The sequence below is a fragment of the Ischnura elegans genome, chromosome 1 (assembly GCF_921293095.1).
Source record: "Ischnura elegans chromosome 1, ioIscEleg1.1, whole genome shotgun sequence".
In the NCBI taxonomy this organism is placed as follows: domain Eukaryota; kingdom Metazoa; phylum Arthropoda; class Insecta; order Odonata; family Coenagrionidae; genus Ischnura; species Ischnura elegans.
In genome coordinates this window covers 39,234,404-39,257,370 of record NC_060246.1, presented here as the reverse complement: position 1 = coordinate 39,257,370, position 22,967 = coordinate 39,234,404, and the positions used below count along the sequence as shown (strand labels likewise).

The 22,967-nt window shown below is 36.7% G+C and overlaps 2 protein-coding genes across 2 annotated transcripts in view; one reads left to right on the top strand and one right to left on the bottom strand.

Moving 5' to 3' along the window:
- Positions 1-3,450: 3,450 nt before the first annotated feature.
- LOC124159114 (dipeptidyl peptidase 1-like) overlaps positions 3,451-22,967 on the bottom strand; it is a 48,931-nt gene continuing 29,414 nt past the window's right edge. Inside the window, exons 2-10 of the mRNA XM_046534677.1 lie at positions 11,238-11,457; positions 9,335-9,486; positions 8,209-8,367; positions 7,940-8,073; positions 7,437-7,559; positions 6,986-7,172; positions 6,010-6,121; positions 4,584-4,738; positions 3,451-3,734 (exon numbers count right to left, since the gene is read on the bottom strand). Of these exons, the coding sequence (XP_046390633.1) occupies positions 3,552-3,734; positions 4,584-4,738; positions 6,010-6,121; positions 6,986-7,172; positions 7,437-7,559; positions 7,940-8,073; positions 8,209-8,367; positions 9,335-9,486; positions 11,238-11,409 (1,377 nt within the window). The 5' untranslated portion in view covers positions 11,410-11,457 and the 3' untranslated portion in view covers positions 3,451-3,551. The remainder of the gene's footprint in view (positions 3,735-4,583; positions 4,739-6,009; positions 6,122-6,985; positions 7,173-7,436; positions 7,560-7,939; positions 8,074-8,208; positions 8,368-9,334; positions 9,487-11,237; positions 11,458-22,967) is intronic.
- LOC124159108 (cap-specific mRNA (nucleoside-2'-O-)-methyltransferase 2) overlaps positions 16,850-22,967 on the top strand; it is a 45,850-nt gene continuing 39,732 nt past the window's right edge. The window contains exons 1-4 of the mRNA XM_046534663.1: positions 16,850-17,199; positions 17,286-17,427; positions 18,077-18,238; positions 20,647-20,805. Coding sequence (XP_046390619.1) covers positions 17,308-17,427; positions 18,077-18,238; positions 20,647-20,805 — 441 coding nt within the window. The 5' untranslated portion in view covers positions 16,850-17,199; positions 17,286-17,307. The remainder of the gene's footprint in view (positions 17,200-17,285; positions 17,428-18,076; positions 18,239-20,646; positions 20,806-22,967) is intronic.

The window sequence follows — 22,967 nt, the reverse complement described above, 5'->3', positions numbered from 1 at the left end:
TGATTGGAAAAATGTATGCAACTCTCTCAATGTTAATACAATGCTGCAAAGCTTCAACTCTGTTTTCCATGACTGCCTTGATCGTCATGCTCCAAAACGACTCGTACAGCCTAAGCGTTCCAGAGCTCCATGGTTTACCCCAGCAATAAAGGAGCGAATCAAAGAAAGAGACAGACTTAGACGAATTTTCGTTCGGACGAAAAATCCTCCCTCCTACCAATTATTTATCATACAACGCAACCTTGTGAAAAAGTCCTTGATGAACTCAAGGAGAGAGTACTACACAAATGCTCTCTCTAAACCAGCCTATCCCAATGAACTCTGGAAAAAACTTAAAAACCTGGGACTCATTAGAAAACCGGACAATTCTGCGGGCTCTATCTAAATGAACTTAACAACTACTTTTCAACGAGTGGTATTCCTCCCCTGAACTCAACTGATGCTCGCCTGACAAACCTTCCTTCTCCTGTCATCTTTGTGCCTTACAATGATAAAAATGTTTACTTTAATTATGTTACGCCTGACGCTTTGCGTAAGGTACTCACTGCGTCAAAATCTAATTCAGTTGGTATAGATGACATCTCTGTTAAATATTTGAAAGTTGCTTCTGAAGTTGTGACTCCTGCTCTACTTGAAATATTCAACTCTTCGCTGATGTCTGGAATTTTTCCCACACTTTGGAAATCTTCCCTTATTCGACCGATTAAGAAAGTAAAAAGTCCGTCTTCCCCTTGTGATTACCGCCCAATATCAATACTTTGCGCCATTTCTAAATGTCTTGAAAAGAGAGTATTTCAACAAACTGTTGATTACCTCACAACAAATAAGTTATTTGATCCATTTCAGTCAGGTTTCCGCAAAAACTCCTCTACTCAAACGGCTTTAATCAAAGTTTCTGATGACATCAGATCTTCTGTTGACAAAAAATTGTTGACTATACTGGTACTGTTCGACTTTAGCAAAGCCTTTGACTGTGTAAACCATAAGTTGCTCCTACAAAAATTGAGAAATCTAAATTTTTCCTGTTCTTCATTAAATTGGTTTAATTCATACCTAACCGGACGACGCCAAACAGTAAAAGACTCCAATGGTAATTTGTCTGAATGGGCGTCTATCTCTCATGGAGTACCTCAAGGATCAGTTCTTGGGCCATTACTCTTTTCGTTGTACTTGGGAGACCTTTCTGCATGTATCAAAAAATGCAAATACATGATGTATGCTGACGAGCTTCAAATTTATATACACTGCCGCCCGCAGGATTTATCAGAAACTGTTAAACTAGTAAACGACGAAGTAACTGCTATTGTGTCATGGGCTCAAAACAACTGCTTAAAAATAAATAGTAATAAAACCAAATCAATGATAATCGGCCACTCTATGGTAATTTCTAGGCTAAATACTGCCGATATGCCAACGATTGAACTTCAGGGAATTTCAATACCTTACACAAAAGCGGCTAAAAATTTAGGGGTCATCTTTAGCAATACCCTTTCATGGAAAGATCACATTTTATACGTGTCAAATAAAGTTAATGCTGCTCTTCATCAACTAAAACTCCATAAAAATCTACTTCCTATCCATGTAAGAAAGCAGCTTGTCTCTACGCTAATTTTTCCACACTTCGACTACTGTTGCCTGGTGTTTTACGATCTCACAGCCGAACTTAATATTAAGCTTCAACGCCTCATGGATTCCTCAGTAAGATTCATATGCAACTTGCGAAAAGATGAGCACATAACCCCCTATCTTAACAAACTCTCCTGGATGGACATTAAAACAAGAAGAAAGTTTGAATTGGCCTGCATCATGTTTTCCCTGTTTAAAAATAACGAACCGCAATACATCATAGATTTCTATCCCAAGAAAACAACTTTACCTAATGTCATTACCAGAGCCGATCCGAACTATCTCCATATATCCCATTATAGGTCCACAACCTTTCAAAAATCATTTACTGCTGCCGCTTCACAAATATGGAATAGCCTCCCTAAAACATTAAAAGATTCTTCATCCCTGCAAATTTTCCGAAATAAACTATACTTAGTATTAACCAACTCATCTTAATTGACTACTTATACCTACGTAAACATGTTTTGTAAGTCCTGCATTGTTGTTTGTATATTTTTCTTTGAAAATTTTGTAAATGTTAATTTTTGTTAATTGTTTCAAACTATTTTCTTCTATTGCATCAGATTAATCTGAAATTTCTGTATATGTTAAATTTCGTTAATTGGTTCAAATTATTTTCCTTCCTTAAAATTGTATGTGTTAATTTTTCTTAATTGGTTTCAAATTATTTTCTTCTGTTGCATTTTATTAGCTTGAAATTTTTGTATGTGTTAATTTTTGTAAATTGGTTCAAATTATTTTCTTCTGTTGCATATGATTATCTTGAAACTTTTGTATCTGCACATTATTGTTAAATTGGTTCAAACTATTATTCAATTTGTTAAACTGATCGCTGAGCTATAAACTGTTTGCATAAAAATGTTCCATCGGATGTAAAAATCTGACAACAATAAATTATATATTATTATTATTATTATTACCATTTTCTCCCACGAAATCTTGATAAAAAATTGTTTGGTGGACTTAATGAATACTTTTTCATCATGACCTCGATAATAAGTCGGAAAAATAAGTCGCTACTGTTTCCCCTTTCGACTCTTCTCTCATTCGCACTGATATGAAGAATCTTTCTCCGGTTGGTTCTTAAAACAATTGTTGTTGTTTGCAATGGGGTTCGACGATGACTTTAGACGTTATGCACGGATTTTTCCCATTTTTATGGCAGCACAGTATTCACAAGTAATGATCAAATCTTATCATGACAATGAGGCGTTACTACATCCAGGTACCAGTGTCAAGAATTCTATATCTTAAAGTAGCCCTAGTTTTAATTCATGGAATATTGGTTTTAGTAACTTATCCTTCTCACGTAGTCGGGAATATCCTAATTTGATGAGATGTCTGGGTCTAAACTCAAGACACTCCACTAACATAGCGTTTTTGTCCTTGTGCCCTTGTACATCCAAAGGAGGAGAAGAGTTTCGTTTTCATAGATATTTGAGGGTATAGTTCTGCGGAAAGTCCCTGACACCGAAGTTCGGCGATCGGCGGGGAGAAGAGGGTAAAGCCACCTCGTGGTAGGTTGCTTGGGTTAAAGGCATAAGTCACTCCTAGCCTCAAAGAAAAGGCAGGGTATTTAGGGACACCAACCGAATTGTAGAAATTTTAAGTTATTTATCGTTTGAACACAAACGTTACTGCTAATAGGAAAGATTCTCTAGAAACGAGGACTCATAGACTATGGAAGGTAGCGTCTATAATTGTTAGCATGATCTCCATTTTCCGTTGATAAATGTTCTATCTCATATTATGAATAGAGGAAATTTGAGGAAACAAAAAATATATTTCCAATGCGAAAGAAATAAATTCGTATGCATAAAAAACTTTTTATGATATTATTTATTTATGCAGTAATCAATAACATTTTACACACTTTTATGATATTTTAGTACAAATAAAATGATTACGTAAATTACAACAATTTACGGGATAGGATGGGCATCCACAGCCTGCGACTCCACTCCACATTCATTTGTTCCCCTTCGAATCAGGAAGTATCCATCCAACCCCCAGCTATCGCCCCAACTGTTCTTCACTATCCAGTACTTGAGTCCTGTTTCTTGTTCTGTTCCATAGCCAACAATTAGCGCAGCATGGTTGACAGCCTGTACCGAGAATTTGCGGGTTTAATTTTTAAGCATCTTTATTAGTACACCAGAATGCTTTGGCAAGTAAACGCAGTTAAGTATTTGAAGTTTTTTCCTTTAATTACCTCAAAATATCATACAATTAACTGTTAAATAAAATTTTCCCAATTCTTTGAGAGTACTCATATTATTTATATTTGAATTTTCTACAATTTTATTTCCAATTCAATTAATTTAACTAAGGAATTTGTGTGATATTTATTTCTAAAGTTTTATTTGACACAAACCTCTTTAATCTCTAAGTATTCCGAATTATGTTAAACTAAATTCCGAACTGTGTTAAATTATGATAACACAGTTTTTTCTATCAAGATTCGTTATTAGAACCAAAAAAGAAATTCGAGCCAACAAAGTAAGGTATTATCCTCTATTAAGCTTTTATTTAGCTTTAATTTACCTTTTTAATGCTAGTTTTAATTTATAATTTCACATAAAAAGTGAAATATGTATTATGAAGATTATTCAATTCCTGGTAAGTATATTATCAATTGAATACACCTAAAACACGGACTATGCCTCATCATTTACATTGTTAAATTTGAAGATATAGCAAAAAATGTTTTTATAAAACAAGCCTAATAGCCTTTTTTATAAATAAATAAAATTTAAATGACAATTTAATAGCTGAAAAAGTATGTGTCTGATTGAAAATTATTGTAGTACCATTGAACATTCCAAAAGAATTTTAAAGGCTGGAAGAAGTCTTATTGAAATATCTTAGAACGATAATTTCTAGAATTATTCAATTTTTTTAATTTAATTGTTTTTGCTGTACTTAAATAAGCATTATGTAAATATCAAACTTACATAGTATGGATTAATTCGGCTAGTTAGACGAGTGTATTGATAAACTCCTCCTTCATAGTTATAAAAGTCTGGATATGCCATGTATGCAATGACAAGGGGACCATTGTTTACCAGTGAAACCATCATAGTTTCTTCATTTGATCCTCCGTAGTAGCCTGAAATGAAATTACCAATCGTTACAATTATTTATTCAAGGAACCCAATGCTTCCGAGAGTAGGCATATGTTCAAATATTGAGTTGATTTTATCAGATCATTTAATTCATATCGAATAGCATTGTTCAGAGTAAATTATTTGGGACCTTTACAATAGCTTATGCATTTTTAAATTTACTACTTTCCACCGCAAAATGTGTGCATTCTCCCATATTAAATATGTGGTGTACGGTTATGTTTCTTACATGAATCTGGTCTCGATTTATCGTGGCTTCATCACACCCCGTTCGCGGCGTGCAGCAATGGTAATTTAGTTGTGTTGAGTTCAGTGGACATAACAATGCTTATTTTCGTGGTCTTTGTTGTCCGACCTAGTCGTACTGCTTTGAATTATCTACTGAGATGTTTTTTTTATAGATCAGCGGGTTTCGCCCATGTGCTATGATTTCTTTTCTCCATTTTCCCACGAAATTCTAAAGATCCCCTTGGCTTGTTGTGGCGCTCTATCCTTGACGGGTTTTGAAGAGATCTTTCACCTGCTCGTCAAGTGTACTTTTCCACCCTCATCTCCTCGCCAGCTCCCACTTGATAATGACGTACGAATATGATCAAAAATGTTCACGGCCAAGTCACTCCTTAATAGCGGCCGGAGTCGTTTGAGAACCGTTGGCATGGTAGGAAAATTGGTGGGGAACTGTCTTTTCAATGCATCTTGATTGCTCATTTTTACCTCAAAAAATCCTTATGTCTGAAAGCATAATAAAAGCTAAATATTTTGTCCAAGTCAATTGATGTTCGACTTTAGAGGAGCCGGAATGGAATCGAAAACTACTATCGTTTTACCGAATGTAAAAGGTCAGAAACGCTAAAATAGAATTGCTTGAATTGTTGAGAAAGCGGCAGTGACGTTTTCTTCAGCATCAAAGTGGTGTGATACTATGCTAGTCGAGGATAAGGAATTGGGTTCGGATGAGTGGTGTTGAATTCTCTACATTCTTAAAATTTCCCTGGCCCACGGGTACACTTTCCCCTTCCCCCTCTCTCTGCGGGTCTGCCGGTATAAAGTATCAGAAAAAGCCTTATTTTAGCCAATATTCTTGCTATTAATATGATTAATACCACCGAAAACAATTAAAGTCACATTATTGGTGTTTTGTTAAGTAATTTCCTCCCCATTGCGTTTTTAATTGGTTTAGGTGTTTTGAAAATTTCTAATTATCGTAGCTGCATACTTAAAATGTGGTGAATAGATACTAATTTAATTTTCATACCTCCCACGTATTCATATTCCGCGACATAATGACGGGGTGCATCCGAAGGAGTGACGCATTCTGTGTCGATTCCTTGGTATGGATTGTACTGTTCCTCTACCATTCCATAGTTCTAGAAGCAAGAAAATTCCTTTGGTTAAAATTAAATATACTTCAGTAATACACTGGCGAAACAATAGAATCGTATTCATAAGTTTTTTTTTCAGATTAAACCATTTATTTCCATTGAGTCATTGATTTAATAGTTTCATTAAGCCTGTAAACTGCTTCCATCGTTAAAAATGTGACTGATATTAGAATTATCTTGGATTTAAGAAGAATCACTACTCCCTGGCAATAAGTGAAACTTCTCTTTTAATTCTTAGGAAACCGATTTTATAAAAATCATTCAGTTAGTATGATGCACATTAGAATTACGCAGTTAATTGCAGAAACACAACTTTCCTTAATTTCATAGGGAAACTTAGGTATATTTCACCTTGACGATAACTCATATTGTGAAATAAATTGAGAATATTACCCATGGCTTTGGTAATTACTTTATATGATTACTTGATAAAATTCAATCTTTCACTGCTTCATATTGTTTTGAATTGACATTAGCTGTTCTCAAGCGGAGTCCTAGACGATACGACTCGTCGTATCGTCTAGTACTCCCGCTTACTTGACGATACGCTCGTCTAGGACTCAGGCTTTGATCGTCGAGTCCAAAAGCTTGTTTCCTTCCTCTGCGAATTAGCGAAAGCAAATATTCTACTGCCACACCCGCTTTTATTCCGAATTTTTGGCAGGTTTCTTTTTCTTTGCATCCAAGCTAGTGTCCCTTAAACAAAATTACTCACCCACGTTTTCAAACAACTGCATAAGGCCAAAAGTGCAATAACATTTGAAATTGTGTGAAAAATAGCGATAATATTGTATGTAGCATTTTTTATTCCCATCATTTTCAATGGATATGCAAAGAAACAAATTGTACCTGAGCATACTTCCCAGCAATCAGGTAGGGAACACCACCCGCACATCCGTCTGCGTATTTGGTGCAGCTCACAACATCTTGAGGTGAGAAAACAGGTTGCTTCTCGTTGTTTGTGCGAATCCTAATTCTGGATTCTAATTGAGCTGCAGAAGCAAATGCAAAACAACTTCCACACTGCTGCTGATTCCTATAAATAAATGAGATAGGTTAATTCTGTTGGCAAGATTCGCAGACCCAATCACATTATGCTAAAGCAATAGCTGTATATGTCCAAATACGACGTTCAATTAAGCCCGTACATGGAATAATTCATGATATTTAGTCAGATTTGTAATAATGACCTCCTTGAATTCTTGTAAAAGAGTAGAATGAAGGCTTTTTAGAATAATCTCAAATAAATGTTAAAAAAACCGTAATTATTTAATTGATAAGAAATTTGGTACATGTTTACCTGACTGGGGACACATAATTATCTCCACTGACGTTCCTCCAGTCAAAACTCTCTGGCAATTCCAACGCTTTGCGTTTAATCTCTGGTGTTACTGGAGCAGGATGAGGCAGTGCGAATTGAGATCTGGAATATAGATATGGGTGTAATAATGTAATAAAATGTGAACTATGGCATGTTCACTGTAAAAATATGTGCAATCACATTGCAATAATGATTTAATTTATGGATTACAATAGCGTTTTTTACGTTTCTGTGTATTTTGCACTCATTAAGGAGTAAGAATAATTGTCAATAATGACGATGCTAATGTAAGAATTACGAATTCTTGTAAGTGACAACTGCATCAAGAAAAAGGTTTCTTTTCAAGTAGTGAAAATAATTATAAGCTTCATTGTTAATATTATTATTATTATTGTAAAGCGTGGAAAAGCTGCACGGGTAGTAATTATTTGTAGTTGATAGAACTTAATGAATCCCAATTTTTGTATCATTATCCAACTTACGGCGAACCACCCATTTTCTGCAGAAATTTTTCGAAAGGTAGGCCCTCATGCTCTGTGTAAAGTTTGGCTTTCCACGTTGTACCAGCGGCATTAATTCTATTAACCAAATCAGCATCTGCACGATATACTGCATCCTGTACGGGAAATGAAGTTTGTTATCAGCACGGAAAAGAAATGGTAAGGCTGCTGTAAAAATTTCTTGGCTGTGTAGGAAATTCAATGGGTACAATTCAAAATGACATTATTGTGAATCATTGATAAAAAGTCACCTTATAGTCTGGGAAAACGTTCGACTTTGACTTTGATATCCTCGGGGTACTCGACATCTGCTTCTTTCCGTAATAGCAGGCCCAATTGTGCGTCAAGACGTCGTGGGACCATCCAACGGATGTCATTTCGCAGTGGCTCGCCGTGTAACCATCGCTTTCCTGTAAAAAAATATTCAATTAGTTCCTGTACCTAGGGGCGCAGCTAGGCATTAAGGCTAGGGGGTTTTTAGGCGCAACTAATACTTTGGGGTGTGGAGGGTATTGCATACCTACAAGGGTAAGCGGGAGGTGCTGGGGCCCGCCTCCAGAAATTTTTTAAGATTAATGGTTCACAATGGCGAGTTTTATGGCTTTCTGAGGGATATTTGATTAATCCTAACACTATTCTATAAGTAATACTAATCCATTATGTAAAATGCATTTAACTTAAAACTTTCTCTGAGCTCTGGGGGGGGGGGGTTTACCCCCCAAACCCCCCCCCCCTCGCTGCGCCACTGCCTGTGACTGCTCTTATGAAAGAATTCCAAGTTTTTCTCGATGTGTGATAAGCGAATGCAGCTAAGAGAGGTCAGGCGTTTGTTGTCCCTAAACATTCTGATTTTCTGGGACATTTTTCTTTTGAAAACAATGGCTTTGACCTGTAAAATTGTATCCCTCAACAATAAAAGAACTCCTACCTATTCTGTACCTTTATGATGGCTTTTTTTCACTCACAATCAGCGTTTTATGGAGATATAAACTACTTCAATGCAGAGTAATTTCGCATTAATCGCAATTTCATAATACGCTCTTGGTTAATTTTGCTCAAGCAATTATCTAATTAACATACAGTGGCTCATCCAGGGGGGTCCAGGGGGACGAGACCCCCCCGAAATATAAAAACGCAATTATTTTCCTGCAATAAAAAGGAAAAAAATATTTTTAATCATGAATTTACAAAATATTCCTTTAACAAGTGAAGTTTTTTCGATTGTGAAAAGTGTTAAAATTAATTAAAAAGTCATTACTTAGAAGACTGTTTTTCAAAACTTTTCCCCTCTTGTTTTGGATCCCCCTCCCCCGAACGAAATTCCTGGCTACGCCACTGTTAAAATACAAAATTTCATTGATCCCAGAATATACTTACTTCATAAGCAAAGGAAGCGAAGTATTTACGTCCATTGACAATCACTTCGAATCCTTCATCATAGATGATTGTCCAAGTTCCTACATTGCCATACTGATCGACGGCAACATTTGGCTTTTGTAAATCAACCACGGCGAAGTTATCAGTGGTGACTGAAAGAAGATTGAGAAAACTCGAAATAAAATAAGCTGTCGAATTCTCCTGAAAAAATTATTGAGGTCATAATCATTATTTTTATGGTGTTTTTTTTCATGTGAACTCTGTAGTGGTCTTAATCATGCGGCGAGAAAAAGGGTAGACTGAGCTGATATTTTGAACGTATAACTCAGCGTAATTGACTGAACCTTGTCAAGAGTTTTGAAAGTAAAAAGTTTTGTTGCTTCAAATTATTTTTTCTGCTTGTTACCTCAATTTTTAATGAACGTATGCGTCGAACTATAGTTGTTTTAATGTATAGTAAATCCACTAAATGGATTAACTGGGGAAAAGATTACCATCATTTAGAGATTTGAATTTTTGAAAAAAATTAATATGACCTTGACTTGAAAATAATTCCAAACCTCTCTCCATAAAATGAAGAGATAGCGCTAAAAAATGTCTTTTTCATGCTCGACGGAAAGTGTGGTACGAATCACGTTCATAATCCATGTAAGTTGAGGGCCATTTAATATTTATCTCTTTTGCAAGTTCAGCTACTTAAATGTTGTGCTTATCTCCTTTTAATCTGCATATTTATCTAATATTTAGTTAAAACTCATCATCCGAAGATCTAATCCGATGAAAATAGCTTTTTTAAATTAGATGGTTTTTAATTTCCACTATTTGTTCACTGCAAAAATATATGGGATATGTTGTAAGAGCGTAAAAATTAATTTTTTATTTAGTTTCATTGTCATTCAATTAGTATTTTAAAAAAAGAAGTTTTATATCTTCACGTTTTTGCTAAAATATTAGTTCTACGAGAAAAATGACAGTTTCTTACCTGAGGAGTACAGTATAAATACATAATTATTTTAATTTCATTACTTATGCATACAGATGTCAGAGATTAAATAATGTCTGATTTTTGCTACTCATGACCGCATTTTAACAGCGTATTTGGATTTTAATGTGTGAAACAACTTCTGTCAATATGCATTCTCATCTTCAGAGATCAATTTTTAAGAAAAGTCTGATACGATATCATATGAAAGTAATGTGGAATTATTGGACTGATAAAGGACTCTTTTCGCACCTTTGGTAAGATTTTCCCTTATAAATCGTGCAATACTTTCTGCGAAAGGAATCATTTTATTTTATTTTTTATAAATAACCATAACTCGATCATGTTTCTACTTGTTAAATACTCGTATCAAATCCATTCTCTAAATTTTATTCCTGGAGACATATCTTATCGATTGCTCGCAAAATAAAAAGGATGGCCAAAAATTGAAGCGTAAGGCTATGATATATTCCTGTGGAAACAATCATGAGAGGTTTATTTACCACATATTTTAATATGGTATGCTATATATTTCATTGAAAAAATATGGACTTTGGACTGAACGGGGCCAGTTATATGGCAACAGTACTATTGAATTGGTTACCGTTGCAACTGTTGCAATTTGATTTTCGACCCATTCAACCTGCGGACTAATTTTTCGTGGAAATATTCCGTGTATGACAAAAAATTGAGTCCTTCGAAATTCAGAGAGTTTTTATGGTCGTCTAGTGCTTCAGCCTGTGAAAGTTTTCCTCTTTATTTCCATTATTCAGATACGGTCATTTTTCAATATACCTTGATAAAATATGATTTCCAGATATTCTTCACGGAGTGGTAGGAAATAAATTGTGTGATTATGATGGCATTGTCGTATTACCGCGGACCAATTTCTCTAACTTAAAATTCAAAGTGATTACTTACATGAGCTATCACAGGCGATGTCATTGCTTCCATCTCGAGGTCCTTCGTGCAGTTCCCATTTACCTACGACGTCTTCATAGAGACATACTAGAGGGATGTCTGCCAATGCAGTGTGGATACCGAGAATGCACAGCACTGCCGCGAGGCAGATGGAGAATCCTTTCTGATTCATGGCTGAAAATGTACTAAGCACCTTTCTTACGTGTTTTCTTTTTATAACCTACAATTTTATGTATACTCAAAGTTAATAAAAAAATAAAGTAATTAATTAATTAAATTAAAATAAGTTAATCCGATTAAACCTAAGTATCCTCTAAAGAGATTATTTATCATTGCCGAAGGATTTTCCCATCTCAAACATTATTTTCGCAACACCCAGTCCTATAACCTCCATGCCTTATCATTTAGGATTTGCGCGAGAGGTTATCGGCGTTAAGATCCGGAGATTAATCTCCCTCATTGTTTGTGATAAACTTTTGTTGATTGTGTATATTGATGTTTTGACTATAGTCATCAGATCCGATTGATTAATGGCCGAAACAAAATTTTACGTCCGCAAATGTATGATTTTTTCTCATCGGCTTCAACGGAAGTAGGTTTCCCATTTTCCCACTTAATTAGTTTTTTATAATGCTTTTATTGCAAATTACTTCTGCAAGATCCTCTTTTGGATAAACTTAATTATAAATCAGTGGCAAAAAATGTGTGAATACTTGTCTTCGACACCATAGTTTCATAAAAAGTTGTGAAGACAGCAGTTAAATAATCATTTCGAGAAAGTGCAAGGAGTTTACTCAGCATGAATGATTGATTTAATAAATACTTACACCTTCAAAAGTCTTCATAACCGTAACACTCGAATAAATAATCAGTATATATCCTCGTGATGCGAGCAGAGACAAATTCGTCAGTCCTTATCTTACATTTGACGAAGAAACGTATGCGGTTATAAATTTGGCTAGGAAAATGAACATTTACGTTCTAATTTCCCACTGCTGTAATTTTGGGTGAACTAGGCTACACCGATCTCTCATAAACTGCGGTGTGCAAGAGTAGTGTTTTTGCATTCTATAGTTGCAAGAGAGCCATGATATATAGGATGAATGTAATAGTTTCAATCTGTTTTTCGTGGCAACGATTGTGGCATCGATTGGCATCGATTTAACACAAGCTGCAGATTAAATCACGTTTATTTCTCTAATGTTTTAAAATCACTGGATGGGATCGAGCTGAGAAAATTTGAGTTGCGTGTAAACGTTTTATTCGTCAGCCACTTATGCGCGTAAAATTCTGAGAACTGCAGATCTGGCGGGATCCTCCCTCACTCATGAAATTCGACCAACTGTCCTAACCAGGCGTCATCCTGCCTATATACCCACCCGTCCGCCGAGGAATAGGCGGCCGAGCAGGCATAGGGAGGCAGGACGGTCCGGGAAGGACGGTCGGCCGGATTATCGGCGGAGGGAACATACCGCCTGGTCACCACACGTGACACATCCTTTATTATGCGTAAGAACAAGGTTACAATTTCTGATACATAAAACAGAAGGCCTCTGCCTTTATCAAAGGAATGAATAACAGACATATTATCACAGTATACATTTATGTTTGAAAATTTTGGCAAAACTTTGATGGCATGAATAGCCGCCATGAGGGCGGCCCAGGCCTCTGCTTCGAGTGTCCGGTAAGGCCCAAATTTCTGTTATATCTAAACACGGGATGACTCACGCAACCTGAAAGGGAGTTGCGTCCGAATACACGTCGAAGGTTTGTTGGTAAGCACTAAATTCCCTAGGTGCTTGCCAAATGTTTTCGTCCCATAACACCTTGGGCCATTTAAGTCGCCTCTGGGCGACGTCTTTAATAAGAAAGTAGGGAAGCTTTTTGATGTACACGCACCATGAGATGAAGCCGACCGCTTTAGGCATGTCGATCTGTCGTAGACGTGGCACAATGCTAAGGATATAATGGACACGTTGCAACGAGTTAGGCGTCAGCGTGAGTCTCCATGGAGATATTTTATAGAATTTCTAATTCCCTGCCAATAATTCTGTAGAACGAACATTTACTACGCGATGAAGTAAACTCCACGTTGAACCCGACTTGTGAGCTTGAAATCAATGACGGTGCCGAACAATTAGAAATTTGAAAACAATCTTCCTCGACCCATTCATTTTCCTGAAGAAGAGTGATTTCGGAAAATCCTAATGGAATCGCATTAAAACGGAAACTTTGTGGATATATACAGTTCAAAGAAAGAAAAAACAATTAAAATTTGCTCAAATGATTTTCCCTCATACGATGAAGGGAAAAATATGCATAACCATTCAATTTTTCTACTTAAAAAAGTCTATTTGAGGCCTTCGAGGCTTCTTAGGAGCAGGGCCTTTTTCAAGGCAGTTCCCCTTTGACGTATGAGAGTTTCGACGCCTCTGTTTCATTATGTTCTTTAGATTACTCTAACGAAATAATAAAAAATTGATTCGCCAATGGCACTGCGACGGAACATCCGTCTTGTAGTCAAAATTGGTCGAATGGCCGCTCGTCAAATCATGGGAAAGCCGCGTGATTAGAATGTTTGCTAAACGTGTATACAGTATATGATCGATTTAATCCTTTATCGGTTATTCGGGTTTATCCAGAGGTCGCTGGTTTATCAACGTGGAGTTCATCTTGAGAAAAGAAGGAAAAGAATTTCATGTTGGTTTATTTTTTGCCAAGAGCAAGAATGATTTCGAGACATCAAATGAGATTCCGTTACGTAACCTGAGAAAAACAAGTCAATCGGTTATATCCTCCTAGGAAAGGAATTTCCGTAACGAGGTCATCAAAATGTTTACAATGGTCAGAAAACAACGAAGCATAGCGTTGTTGATGTAACGTTGTTGTCGATTTCTTTGATAATTCTCTTGTATCAACCTTTTCTTGGATTGATAACATTTACCAACTGTGGGTAAAAAGTAAGGATGGGGTTCCGGTTATTGTAGTGGCTGTTTATTATTATTGGGGATTACATTAAATCCATATAATTAAAATATTTACAAACTGAACTCGGGAAACTCGAGCGGAAATCAAGCGCTCTAACCACTAGTGTAACATGCTCCCCATGCTTCGTTTAACATCCTTTGGATTAGTATATATAATTTACAAACTGAAATAATTTCAGACTCTTGAATCAGTATTAAAAAACATCTCTAAGTCCTTCATAAAGATCTTAAGCCTGCTCAACATTAGTCATTGCAGAAAATAGAAATACAATATCCTCCGCAAGGCCTAGGGAAGAGAAAAGTACTTGCATTAGTTCAAGAATGGCATGAAGAAGAGGAATCATTGGGAATTGGAAGGATTGCAATGAAAGGGAGGGCTGCGGAAAACTAATCCAAAGGTTGTTAAACGAAGCATGGGGAGCATGTTACACTAGTGGTTAGAGCGCTTGATTTCCGCTCGAGTGTCCCGAGTTCAAATCCCTGGCAGAAGCGGATTCAGAAAACTCTCAAGGGGTGGCGCAAAAGATATTTTGAGCTAGCTTTACTTTCATTGTAATGAAAAGTAATCAAGTTACATGCAAAGTTATAGAAAGTTTTATTCAAACTGATCATACACACATATAAGTCAATGCCATCTTATGATATAAAAATGCTAAAATTGTGGTTCTGCAACTTTCGGCAATGAAGCCCCGGCCCTTCGAGGTGGGGGGGGGGGGGCGTGCGCCCCCATATGCATCCGCCACTGATCCCTGGTGAAGATCCCTAGGGTCGCTCCTAAACAAAATCGTCGAATTTTGAGGTAACCTAGGAACTGGCCCTCCCACCCTTTCCGTGGGAATTTCATGCACCTGAGACTACGTCTGGTGTGAGCTCTACCATCACCGAACGAAACCACTGATTGAATAGCATTTTTGCATCAATAGGGTGGTTACCTATTTCTTTTTTATTTGCCTAAATCGAAAGATTATTATTCCTGGAGTATGTATTTCACGCTTTTTGATTTTTAAATGACTAAGTATATCTATTTTTTCGCGATTAAATGAAAAGTAAAAATTTTCAAGCGCGCAAAAACGCGACGGTATGAATGCTGGGAAAAGCCCGTGTGACGTCATTTTGGTTCCGGCTACCGCCATGTGAGGACACCTTGTTGCGAGGCTATGAGCGCCGCTACGATGCAGGCTGCTAGTTGGTAGCAGAGTACCCAACTAGCAGGTAGCGCTTAGCTTAAATAAGGATTATTAGTACCCTATCGAACGAAGGAAACTTTCCGACCATAGGCAGTTTTAATAGGTGATTATTAAGAGATGTTTCTGATTTTTCCCTTAGCTCTGTGCCTCATGCATGCATTGGTAATCTCAGACCATGTAAAACTCCAATCTACTCGTATAGAAACTAGGTCCCTGTGACGTCACGTGGAGTGGAATCGCATGGGCGCCAATCTGGCCTTTTTCAAATGAGGTTAAAACTGACCATTTAACATTCGTCTAAACTGGGATCTCTAAAACCAAATAATTTGTATATAATGAATATACTAATGGTGGGTAATGAATTGCAATCAATGCTTTTCGTTTTCTTTGATGAAGGAAACTACCCCATTGCCTCTCCAAAGAGGCAGCACTAAAATTTCTTCATCTGCCTGTATTTGGCTGTCTACATACTTCCGTATTGTCCCCACTGGCTCACGGTCAGAAGGAACAGTTTCCAACCTTGCACTTTATTTACTATTCACATAATAGTACCGGCTATCAGTAGGCTCCGGAATATACGAGATGTCTGCATATTGGTCAAGTTTATTTTTCCGGAAATGAGGATGACAAAGAAAAAAATTTCACCAAAAGCCGTGGTTCTGAAGAAATAGATGAAACAGCAGCAAGAAAAGAGACGGTGGGCTAGAATTTTCTTTTCCAGGAGCGCAGTATTGCAAGAGGGCGGGTAGATCATGGCGGTGTCGCGGTGTGCTAGGGAGTTGGGGGATGTGAGGAGTATGCAGTGGGCTAGTAGGAGGAGAAACGGGGGGGGGGGGAGGAAGGGGAGAAAAAGATACAGAGAATCCTGGAGAAGCGCAAAACTCATCCGCTTACCCGTTATTTATAAACATGTTTATGAAGCGGGTGAATTAAAAATAGCATTGGAGAGCCGCCTCACAGAGTACCATCTTTTAAAGTTTTCCAGATGGGGTGACGGGCGCAACCCCTCCCGCCCCGCTCTTAATCCGCGTGTTTTTACCTCGGGGGCTACATAGTGATCTTGGGAGTCCATCAGTAGTAGTCATAGTTGGTAGTAGCCCATAGTTAAAGTATATGGCGTAAGTTTCGCAAAAATTTTGGGGGAGAGCGAAAGATTTTTACCCAATAAAAAAACATTGTTGCTGATGTTTAAAATGATGAATTTAACTATAAACGCTGAGTTTACTGTAGTTGACGCTGGTAGTTGGACATGCTAGAGGCCTTGTATTGGGTAATTAAGGGGAAGGGGGAATATTTAGTTTGGGTAGGATTTTGCTGTTATCATTGGAGTTATGGCACTGGAATCCCACTACTGCACCGTGAACATGGCCATTACAGTGTTTCTATTTTCATATTGATGGGAAGTCATCCCTTATTATTTTTACGGACTCATTTGATACTAACTGAGCGTCTTAAGTCACACGCTCAAATCTTGTGCTCCCTCTTATCCTACTCCGGGAACCAATTAGAGTGCGGATTAGTTTGGGCTGGGTAAAATTTTGAGACGTTCGCGCTGGACCAACTTAACGTAAAAAAAACATGTGACGAAGGAGTGGCCGTCATCTGTTTGTGAGTGGTGGATGTGGATTGCGGTGTATTTGGTTATGAATGATTTGTTTACAAACAGTTAATATGTTAATTTTTGGTTTGCAACCACAAAGTTATGGATGTGGGACGTGCAATGATATGGACCTGATAGCAATCGTAGTGATGTTAATTTGGCATTCGTAATGACGGTTTTATAATCATGTATGTTGTGCATTGATAACACCGGTCGAATAGACCTAATGAAGAATAATTATTTTGCCACCGATTGAGTTACCGATTTTCTCCAGTCTTTGGTGATAGACCTTAAAAATGACGCCGCAGGAAATGGAAGTGATGTTTCAATTCGAGAAGAAGTTCTTCTTCAAACGCCCCCGCGATGAATGGATTATGCCTGACCCTAACACCATGTTTAAAGATCCTCGATGGGTGGTAAGTCCAAAAAATTATTTCTCGAGTTTGTTTACAATAAATGGGCCGGGGTCATCATATGTGGACTTGTTTACATCGATAACGGTATATATGCTCGCAGTAACAATTTTATCGTACTATGTGAAAGGGGCTTTTAGGGGACGATTAATGTCGTTTAGGTAATCCATCATTACTTTTTGTTAAGGTTATATCTCTCAAATGTATTCGTTTCCCCGTTTTTTTAATTCTACCATAGTCTTAATAGACCATTATTATCATTGCAGTATCATTTTCATTATGAAACTTATCAATCACCTCTGGCATCAATGAAAACCAGAATAAAAACAATATAAATGGGTGACTCTTATAATGTGTAATAAGCATTTCTGGAAACTGTTCCGTATTTTTTAAGATGGCGATTGATTCATATCATTCATAATTTGTTGGAATTATTTTACTCGTCATAATTTTAACATTAATTTTTGATGACATAAGGTCTCTGGACTTCGTTTATTGTGGTGATCATGGGAACTAAACATTCAGAGAAAAATTAGACTTTTAAATGAAACGGCTTATAAACTATTAGCACACTATAACCTTGAGATGTTTTAAGGATGATGACAAGATGGTGTGAAATGTGGGTGTTTGAAGCAGGTTGTTTACATTATAGATTCCTGAGCTAATGGCATTCAAAGAAAGACTTAATGAAGTGAAGAGCAAGTTAAATGATTTCCCTCTAGAGAAATGGCATAAACATACCACTGCGATGAATCCTGCTGGTGGAATACTGTGGAAGCTGCGAGAGATTGTGGATCCAGAATTACTTACTCAGGTACATACAAGAATTAAATGCATTGTAAAAAGGGTGGGTGTAATGGCCCTCCTGTCCAGGCCTCTTATCTTAAGTGTTTCCTGTTTGTTACACAGTGAATGACAGAAATTGTAAATATTAAGTAGTTCCAATAGTGAGTTGTGTCACAGCTCTCAAACTGTGACCTCTATGTTATCCAAAGAGGGCTAAACCCTGCCTCTACTAAAGTCTTTAGATTTAGTTCAAAATGGATTGAGGAACATTATAGGTATTCTTCCAGTTTGCTTGGAAAAAATCATCATAGCCTACCACCCGTTCCCCAATAAATTTTCTCCTCAGCTCAGTATTACTCTATGCTATATTCATGAACTCTTTTTTATCTTCCCTATCTTTACCCTCTTTTCTCTCATATCCTATATTCTTCCTGGTAATAGGGGTTTCATTAAAAACTCACCATTTTGAACCATCTATCTTAAAATTCCGCAAGTTATTAATCTCTCACCTACCGCATATCCCGGTGGGTATACCATACCCCCACTCTCCCCGGTATTAGTCGCACCTAAACTCCCCCCAGGATTAATTCTTAGCTGCACTCCTGATTGGCGGATACATATGGGGTTCACGTGCCACCCCCTTGAGGTACTGCCTGTATTGGCGAAAATTGCAGAACCATAATTGTAACTTTTGTATATCATAAGATAGCATTGTCTTTTATATGAATATTATTAGTAATTAGTTTGAATAAAACTATCTTAAATGTTCCATGTAACTTGATTATTTTTCATCACGATAAATGTACGGGTAGCTCAAAATGTCTTATGCACCCCATGCCTTGAGTTTTTCCTAGAGCATGCCTCATTGACACCCTCTGCTTCCTCCTATCTCCTTCAACAGTTTCTTACCCACCATGGCTCAAACTTCCTTGTTTCATCTTCATCTCTTTTTATTCAATTCTTTTTCATTCATCTCTCCCTACCTGTGGCTATGCCGCTGGTCAAGGTCAAGTTGCCATAGTGGAGGTTCTGATGAGAAGTCATGAGCTGTGTCCAAATTAGCTAGGATGCAATGATCCAAGGATAGGTGGCAAGTCAAGTATCCAAAAATTGACCTCAAGAATGTGCTGGTTCTGACAGGCATCAAGGGGATGTTTTTTTTAGTGTTGCCCACAGTAAGATATTATACATACAGAGTTGAATAGCAAAACATAATGAAATACACTTTTGTATGTTCCACAAGAGTTTTTAATACCGACCCAGGTTTCGGCAGTACACTCTGTCATTATCAAGGTATGACAGTGTGTACTGCCGAAACCTGGGTCGGTATTAAAAACTCTTGTGAAACATACAAAAGTGTATTTCATTATGTTTCCTGCGAACAAGTTCCACCAAATATCGCCTTCCAACCTTAAGTTGAATAGCAAAACTTGAAAAGCCATCTGATGTACACACAGGCCTTAATTTTTAACATATTTTAAACAAATAGTGTGATTTTTTATCTTATGGGATTTTATTTTATAAGGTCAAGCATATTTCAGCATTGTTCTATTAATGCTACGTTGTGGCTTCTGGTCATTAGTTGCTCCTAATTTCATTGCATATTGCGTATATTCACATACAAATATACATCAGCATATTATTTACGTTGGCCTATTTTACATGAAGTTTTCTGTCAAATTACTTATAATCGATATCAATTTTACTTTGATTATTAAAGTTGCAGTAGAGGTTCATAAGTGGCCTATATATTGCTGCACCATCCAAATTTAGGTCATAGGTGGATCATAGCATGTAGGAAGAAAGGAAGTCTGTCTGGTAATAATATTCCCTCTTAATTATTTAACATTAGGCAATGAATTCATCTGTAAATTAACTTATTTGTGCCTGAGATATTTATGCCGACATTAGGACCACTTGCTTTATTGGAATAAATAATATCCAGCTATATTCAGCATATCTTAAATATCCATTTTATTTCGTTATTTAAAATCTACTGAATAAATAATTGACAAACTCACTTAACTGGAACCCGCACTTCATGAGAATTTGGCGTACTGATGGCTATGTGGTGAGCAAAGACGTGTGAAAGTGTAGATTTTCAAACCCTTGGCTGGGCAGCACATCCTTGTGTGGTTGTCAGGGGCTTGTACGAGTGCAACATCCTTTAATGTATCCACTGCATGTGGAGGTATGCAATTGCAGCCTTAAGAAGATCATTCAAGGTAAATTTTGACACAGATATGAAGTGATGAAATTGCTAAATGTTTAGCTGAAGTGGTTTTGCATAATTATTTATATTTATGTGAGTTGGTGTATGTAATTGGCAATTATTCATTCTGCAGTACAAATATACTCAACAAAATTGATGAGTATATTTTTTGTAATGGCTTATGTACATTTATATATTTTTTTCTGTTTTAATTACTGTCTCAGGCCTGGTGCAAATTCTTTGAAACAGTGAACAGCTTTGAACTCATTCCTGCTCAGTCCATGGAATCAAAAGAGTTAAACTCAGTGCACTTGTGTGAAGCCCCTGGAGCATTCGTTGCTGCCCTGAATCATCAGTTAGTCTCAAAGTTTCCTTGGATAAAAGTGAGTAGAGAAAATTTCTTTTTTCCTGATCTCCATGAAATCATTTGCTTTATGCCTAAATTTTGTCTTTTTTATATGTAATTGATAATCTTTTATCCAATATCTAGATGCAGTCTTATAGATAGAGACTGCCCCTTAGTCATGATAGGTTTGTAGTGTGGCCTTTGGAGACATTCATTCGAAAATGGCATTATGTATTTTGTGTGTTAACCCTGTGGTATATTCTCCAGAAAATAGTGGAAACTTAAGCAAATGACACATTGAAATCCTGTAAAACAGAGACTTCCATTTAACGCTGAATTCTTTGCCCAGAAGTGGCTAGTGTCTCTATCGTGGTTTAGAGAAAATGCTGATTCCCCTCTCTCTCCCTTACTCCACCACAGCTCTTTGAGCATTGGAACTGGCTACAATGTTGAATATTCTTAGGCTCCCTGAATGGAATAGTTAAGTGCATTGCAACATTGGAAATTAACAGTCTAGATATTCTTGCAACTTTACGCCTAAAGACTATTTGAACTCCCTCTGTTCAGCAATGAGTGCCCCGGCATGTTAGTATTCAAAAAAGTCCTCTCATAAAATGACAGTATTTCCGTTGAGCTGTTACATAATAACCACATTCAGTAGGAAATTCTGCTACTGCTGTCAGAGTACTCTAAGTGTAATTCTTTCTGAATAGACCCAATCTGTTCCCAGTTATTGCTGTGCATGTTTAATCTGAATTAGAATATTTGAATAAATGAAATGTACCTAATTAAATCTAGCTTTCCTAAGCCCATTTTTGTTTCCTTAAAAGCATTATAAAGCTTCTGAGAATTATATATGCAGGTTTTTCTTATTTTTTGTTCACTGATTGACCTTGTATTGCTTTGATTTTTGATGTTTTTGAATATGCATTAAAATGGTATCACCTTTAAAATATCAATTCCATATTTTCTTTAGGTAAGGTTTTCCCAATTTCTTATATTTGAATCATATCTTTGATGTCCGTATCAAGGTAGGTAAAGAAAAAAAAATCTGTCATCTTTTGTCAAATGCAGGCTTTGTTTTTCAGGAGATAATGTGACTTTGGCTACCATCTGTATTCTATCATATAGTCCTTTTGTACTGCTTGTATACATACTATTGACAGATGATCTTATCCAAAATTCCATGAAATTCACCTTGAATGAAAATCTCAAATTTTTTTCTAATTTTAGAAGCCTAGTCTTGAAAGATTCATTTTGTGCGTAAACATTGAATTTAAATTTGTTTTTATTTTAATTCATGTTGAAAATACTTCTTCTATGTTTAATTTTTTTAAATAAAAGTTAAAGATTATTTTAGGTCTTCTGAAAACATAAATGTTCATATTTCGTTTATCACTACTTCACTGAGTTTGCATGAGCAAATAAAGCAACTCCAATTTTTTTAGATTTACTTTACCTTCTACTTTTGCTTATACTTGTCTTAACTGTTTCAAATCCTTCTTTTAATATGGTGATACATACATATAATTTGGCAAGTGGTGAATCTGTTGTTAACATCGCATTTACTTTTATGCAAGTAATGAAGCAATAATATTTGTAATCACTGAAAAGTTATCAAAATGGTGAATGCTTTGAAGAATTGATTTGATGATGTAGTAGGTGAAATTGTTCAAATCACCAGTACTAGCAAGGGGCCGAAGGAAATTGTTCGTAAGGGTCTGTGACAAATATCAATTGGCAGAGCTGAAAGATGGTGGGCCAGGCAATGAACTGGGGAGGTAGTCAGGACTCTTTAGCCGCAGGTAAAGCAATCTGCCTGAGGAAAGAACACCCCAAAATCCTCCATATTGTGGGTTTGGTGTGAGGCTTATCTCCTCACCCAGTAAATATCTATTGCTATGAAACCTAAATAAAGCCTTTGAACAGGGAGAATGGCTATTGAAAAGAGAAATGCTGCCAGAAAGAAAATGCTGTAGAGAAGGATGCAGACATCAACAGAAGTATTTATGAGAGCTAGACCTACAGCTTCTCATGTATGTAGGTGCAAGAAGAGAGCAGGGAAATGTGCAAAGGTGGAAAAAATTGAAGATATGCAAGGTGTATATGTTTTGATACCTTTTGAAAGAATAGCTTTTTATTCCATATCGGTAAACTGTAATTATGATAGATCTTTTAGAAATTCAGATTGGTCTTATT